Source organism: Erinaceus europaeus, chromosome 5 (assembly GCF_950295315.1).
Source record: "Erinaceus europaeus chromosome 5, mEriEur2.1, whole genome shotgun sequence".
NCBI lineage: Eukaryota > Metazoa > Chordata > Mammalia > Eulipotyphla > Erinaceidae > Erinaceus > Erinaceus europaeus.
Genome location: NC_080166.1, coordinates 105,987,858 through 105,993,825, shown reverse-complemented (window position 1 = coordinate 105,993,825; position 5,968 = coordinate 105,987,858). Strand labels below are relative to the sequence as shown.

Genomic DNA, 5,968 nt, shown 5'->3' with positions numbered 1-5,968 from the left:
TAACTAGATGTCTTTTAAGTGTTATTTTCCACCACTGCCATCTTTTAGTCTCCTTAAACCTTAAGGTCAGAATGTTGTTGAATATGTAATATTCCCTACCTTCTACTTTGCATCACAAATTTATTGCTTACCAGCAACTCAGCTGACTTTCCATAAAAATAAATAAATAAATAAATAGATAAATAAATAAATGGGATTAAGGTTTTTATAGGGGAAAAAAAGCCTATGAATTGTAGTTTACAAATAAACCACTATGAAGCATAGTCCACAAAAAGAAGACTCAAGAGAGAAAATGATGAATGACCTTAGGAATAGTCATGGTTTATAATAAAGATTTTATTTTAAAAGCGTTAAAATAAATAACACATACTCCAGAACAGCAATGTCCTGGGAAATTAATTTTCTTTAGAATATGAGTTCTAGAAAGCAAATCTCCTTACAACTGCTTTGGGGAGTTTCATTAGCTGATTTACCATCCCATATTATTATTATTATCATTATTATTATTATCATTATCATTATTATTTCATCTGTGGCCTGCAGTCTTTTAACATACTTCTTACAGGTGGCTATGTGGTGGAACGCAGACCCCGTCAATATGTCTAGTATTGTTAGCTTTTTTTTTCCTCCCTAACTGCTGATAAAATAGACTGCTCAGAAATCCCAGAGGAACATGATCCAGACCAGAGTTACACTGGCTCATAAAATTCAAATAGTTAACGCTTTTTTTGTTAATTGCTGAGCCACAACCAGAAATCCAAATGATGAGAGAGAAACACTTCTTTAGGATAATGATTGATTTCCACAAAGATGAGTCCTTTAACAAATTTCAGTCTGCAGTTGCTGGGGCGGAGAGGGTGGGTGGGCACTAATTAGTTTTGCCGGTTTCAGCAGATGTTGAATTCAAAATGCCAGCAGCATCTCAAATGCCACTCATTAGGGTTGTCTTTCATCCAGAGTGCTGACCAATGAAATCTCCACCTTGTTTAATGAGACCGATCTAAGCAGACTATTAAATCAAATCTCTACTAACATCCTTACTGTATCTGCAGTGTGTGCAGCAGCGGCAGAAGCGGCAGCGAGAGATTTCCAGTATTAATAAAGGGATTCACTGCCGCATTAGGAGACAAAAATAAGGGGGGAGGGCAGGGGATGTTGGGGAAACAGCACTTTATCTCCATGGAAAAGCTGAAAAAATCCGGGAGGGGATACCCGGAGAAGGGAGCTATCTAAATGGGTAAAATGCTAAGTAAGGCGATTATATAGAGAGAAAGAGACAGTCTTAACAATAGCTCCAGAAGGGGTTCCACCCCCAGCCCGGCCCTCCCCCCTCCCTGTCCCTTCCACCGCAAATCCAATTTACCAGTTGCAAATAAAAAGCTGGAAAAATGTGAAGACCCAGAGTTGAAAACATTTTCACTTTAATACTGAAAAAATATGCCATTATAAAATCCTCGAATAGAATTAGTAAGTTCCACGTGCTTCCTTGGTTCTTTTTTCCTACTTTTTAAGTAAGAGTTACACCAGCACAGAATTGCTACCATAGGATCGCAGCCTAAGCACTAGAGTGACATTAATTGGTCATGCTTAACTGCCTCAGAATCTGTTTTTTTTTAAATAATTACACTGATACTATAATAGAAATCATGGGTACTTATTTTACATTCAGATGGAAGGCATTATTGGATATGTATAGAAAAATATTCCCCCTCAAAATAAAATAAAACATCACCATAAAAGTAAAACAAAGAACCCAAAACAACCCATTAAAATCTTCGCTTAACAAAATACATTTTTAACTCATATAGTGGACTGATGAGTAGCCATGCAAATGTCTTAAATAAAATCTTTACATGTTTGTTTTCACAGTAAACTTACGCTCTGAACTGCCTACCGATCACAAATAATGGTGAAAATGGCACTTTCTGATTATACTGTATTTTGTTTATAGAAAGTTTGATACGATGGGACTTATCAGGTAAGAGGTTGGGTGCTGTGAACTTGACGCCATCTCCAGTCGCTTGGGGGGCGGGGGAGGGCAGTGTCCCTGGAGCGCGTGGATTCCATGCGAGCCATGCAGCACTTTTTGCTTTTTTTTTTTTCTTGTCTGAAGTCAGAGTTATTTATTTACAATACATTCATGCCTTCGTGCAACTGCCCGTCCCTGCGTAGCCAACAGGGTGCCATCACGCCCCTCACCTCACGGGGCTAATCCACTGGGGGGAAAAATAGATATCTATCTCTCTATATAGATGTGGGTATATGTATATATGTATAGGGTGGCGGCAGTTTGCCCACAGCCCCCTGCAGGGTGTGCTGAGGGTGGAGGCCACCCTCAGATCCTCAAAGTAGAGCCCCTGCTGGGCTTTGTTCAAAAGCGACTCACAGCAAGAGCGAGGCGGAGCTTTCTCGCAACTCGCCACTGTCTGCTCTTTGTTTCCAAGAGGGAGCTCAGAGGTCAGACCCTCTTGGTGAAGTGAGTTCATAGTTATTTATTTACTTATGTTCATCAAGTCTTGGGTTACGCCGGACTTGGATCTGGGATCTTCTAAGCTCTGGAATGCGGGAGGGGACTGGAGCGGGGCGGGCCTCTCCTTCTGGCTCCCCTGTTCCACCAGGATTTAGGGGGAGCGGGGCTGGGAAAGGGGGAGTGTCTTAGTCTGAAAGCGAGTGAGAGCCACAGTCATACACTCTGTGAGCCCCATCTGCATGGTAAGGCCCATTGTGCCAATAGGAAGAGTCACAGACTGTCTGTAGGGAATTGATTTCAGACGCCGAGGAGTTGGCGTCCCTTCTCTTAGATCTCTTGCGATTCCTCAGGATAAACACAAGCATGCCCACTACAGTGAAGGCGGAGGTGACAAACACCAGCAGCAGTCCCGGGACCAACACGGAGATGGACACCCTGCTGGTGTCTAGGTAGGAGTTGGAGTGAGTCCCAGTCTCCGCCAACCCAGTGCTGTTTTTACTGTGCGAAGTTAGCGTGGGAGAGATCCGTGCGTACAGCTGGGGGCAGATCTCGTCATTGGACAGGAGCATGAAATCCTTGCGAAAGAAGTTCACAGGCGTCTCGCACTTAAGGTCGCTCACCAGCACTTCGGATCCTAGGCGTTCTGCCCATTGCTTGAAAGGCACAATGGTGCAGGAGCACTCCCAGGGGTTTCCGTGCAAGTCTATCTGGATAATGGAGGTTAGCTGATCCAGTACTCCCGCCACCGGGAGGTACATGAAGTAGTTGTTGTGCAGGCTGAGTTTAGAGAGGGAGACCCCAGCGAACACGTCCACTGGGAGGGACCTTAGCAAGTTATTGTTGAGAATGAGGATTCTCAGTTTAGGCATAGCATTGAAGGTGCCAGGAAGGATGAGCTGGATCGCGTTGTACTCCACATTCAGGTATTCGAGGTTTTGCAGCCCCATGAATTTCTCCCGGGACAGTGTGTCCAGGTAGTTGCTATCCATATACAGCCACCGGAGGTCCAAAAGGTTCTTGAAAGTGTTATTCTCTATGGTGGCGATGTTATTGTTGCCCAGGTCCAAAAGAATGAGATTCTTGTAATCCACAAAGTGTGATTTTCGGATGCTGTGGATCTTATTATCTCTCAGGAAAAGCTCCTGCACGTTGGAGAGCTTGGGCTTCAAGTCAGCCAAGCTGCTCACGTTCCGGTTGTTGCAGTTCATCTTTAACCCAGACCCTGGGATGTGGTCGCAGCTGCAACCCCCAGGGCAGGGTAAGCCATTGACTGGAGGGTTGTTTCTGACACCCCCGGTGGCTATCGCAGCTGTGGGTCTAATTTTGATCTGCCAGTTGCCCGGGATCTTTGTACCTCCATTTGGAGCAGACCCTGGGGTGGCATGATCCTCTTGCCCATTTGTCTTAAAAGGAGTTGGCAAGGGGCCAGGAGCGAAGGTCTCTTCTTGGGCAGGGGGCGCTGGGAGACTAGAATCCACTCTGTTTTTCAAAGGACACAAGTCCTGCTCAGTGGTTTCATTGAGGTCTTTCCCTTGCAGTCTGGTGGGGGCTTCACAGATGACTCGGCCTATCAGGGCATTTTTGGGAATATTTTCAAGCCACTCTTTCAGGGAGAGCAGATCGCAGGTGCAGTCCCATGGGTTATCCTCTAATAGGATCTCAGCAATGCCTGGGATTTGCTCTAAGACTTCCTCATAGGGCAGTGTTTTCAGCCTGTTTCCCCGGAGGTCGAGGTGGGTGATGGGCACATACTGGAACACGTTGGCAGGTAGGGTGCTGATGAGGTTGTCATTTAAAATGAGTACCTCCAACTTGTTTAAGTCCTGAAAGGCCCCCGGGTCTATATCCCGTAATAAATTAAAATCAGCCTGAAGGTATTCCAGATCGTCCAGCCCTAGAAAAGTCTGCTTTCGAAAAGACTTGATCTTGTTGTTGTTGATATGCAGCCTTTTCACCAGCTGCAGCCCCAGGAAAGCCCCGGGAACGATTTCATGCAAGCCATTGTTTTCCATGTGCAAACTAACAGCATTATAAAAGTTAGCGAACTCATTAGGGAAAAGTCGAGTAAGGGAATTGCCATGCAGAAATAGATGGTAAAACTGGGATGTCGGGGCGGTGAAACGCTGCAGACTCGTAAAGCCCTTTTTTTCACAGTCTACGTGTAGGTCCCCTTCTATCTCATTGCAGGAACAGATCTTCTCTTTGCAAATGTCCCCTGTAACGTTTCCAGCAGCAAAACAAAGAGATGTCTCCAGCAACAGAATCCAAAGCAGCATTTTTAAAGCGAGCAATTCATCCCCGATCTCATGACAAAGTAACAGCGACCATCCTGCTCGCCACAGACACAATTCAAGTTCATTTAGTGCTCCAATGTCCGAACCCAGGAAAGGCGAAGAAAAGGGATTGGGGGGGTGGGGGTGGATTCCTTCCTCCCTAACCCCCCCGCACTGCAACAACCCAGGCGCCAGTCAATAATTATATCCACAAACTATCGAGGCACGTAGTGCAAGGCAAGCAAGAAAAAAAAAGTAGAAAAAATAATCCCACTCCCTCTTAACCCTTTGGAAAATAAACAAAGTTAGTTATGTACATACGAATTAAAATATGCCCTTACAGAATTCCCTTTAATGGCCCACTAAACAGGAAAGGAACAATGCTAGTAATTAGGAGAAAGTGCATATTAGAGAAACAAGCAGAGGGTTTGCAGCGTAGTACAGGCGCACTGCCTGTGCATGGCTGTGCGTCGGACTGACCTTGCCTCCCTTGATACAAAGCAGGCTTTTCCGCGGCTTCTGTGCTGGAGGCAGTTGATGGAGTTGTTGCTGTGGCTGCGGGTAGCCCAGAAGTACCCCCGGGGTGCTGTCCAGTACCCCCGGTGCTGAAATCACTCTGGACCAAAAGACTCACGCTGCTGTGCCAATGGCGCTGGAAAATTTCCGCAATCGCTGCGTTTTGTGGCTGGCCATCCTTTTTCTTTCCTCCCTTTCGGTACTCTTCAATATCTTTTTTTTTTTTTTCCCCTCTGGGCTCTGGCTCTCGGTGACTAGCTCTTCTTTTCCTGTTCTCCTTCTCTTTCTTCTGCTCTTTCGGAATTACGTGGAGGGGGCGGAGGGCGGGAGGCAAGTTGTCTGAGGGAGGGAGAGAGCGCGAGAATGAAGAGGGAGGGGGGAAAGAAGAGAGTTGCTAAGAAGCTCTGCTCGTTCCAGCCTGGTGCACTCTGAAAGATCTGACACCCTCTGCTGATCTGCAGTAGCAAAAATCCATCTGGTGAGGGAATGCTGAAGGGGGAAAAAAATCAATCCACGTACAGGGCAAGCGTTAAAAATGTGGGTATTAAAGGTTGGTGATCCACATAGACGGTTATTTTAGATGGATTATTTAATTCTTTCTGTGTGGTGGAAACTTTACCCTTTCTTTTCCTTAACGACCTCACAGCCTCCACTAGCTCTCTGGCATTTCGAAACGAGTGCTTTTAAAACATTTATTTCCCAATGGCTT

The 5,968-nt window shown here is 45.5% G+C and overlaps 1 protein-coding gene across 1 annotated transcript; it reads right to left on the bottom strand.

Annotated features, from left to right (window-relative positions):
- Positions 1 to 1,344: 1,344 nt before the first annotated feature.
- Positions 1,345 to 5,695, bottom strand: SLITRK1 (SLIT and NTRK like family member 1). The gene has a single exon (XM_007522478.3). The coding sequence runs from the start codon at positions 4,744 to 4,746 to the stop codon at positions 2,656 to 2,658; it is 2,091 nt and encodes a 696-aa protein (XP_007522540.1). The 5' UTR covers positions 4,747 to 5,695; the 3' UTR covers positions 1,345 to 2,655.
- Positions 5,696 to 5,968: the final 273 nt, after the last annotated feature.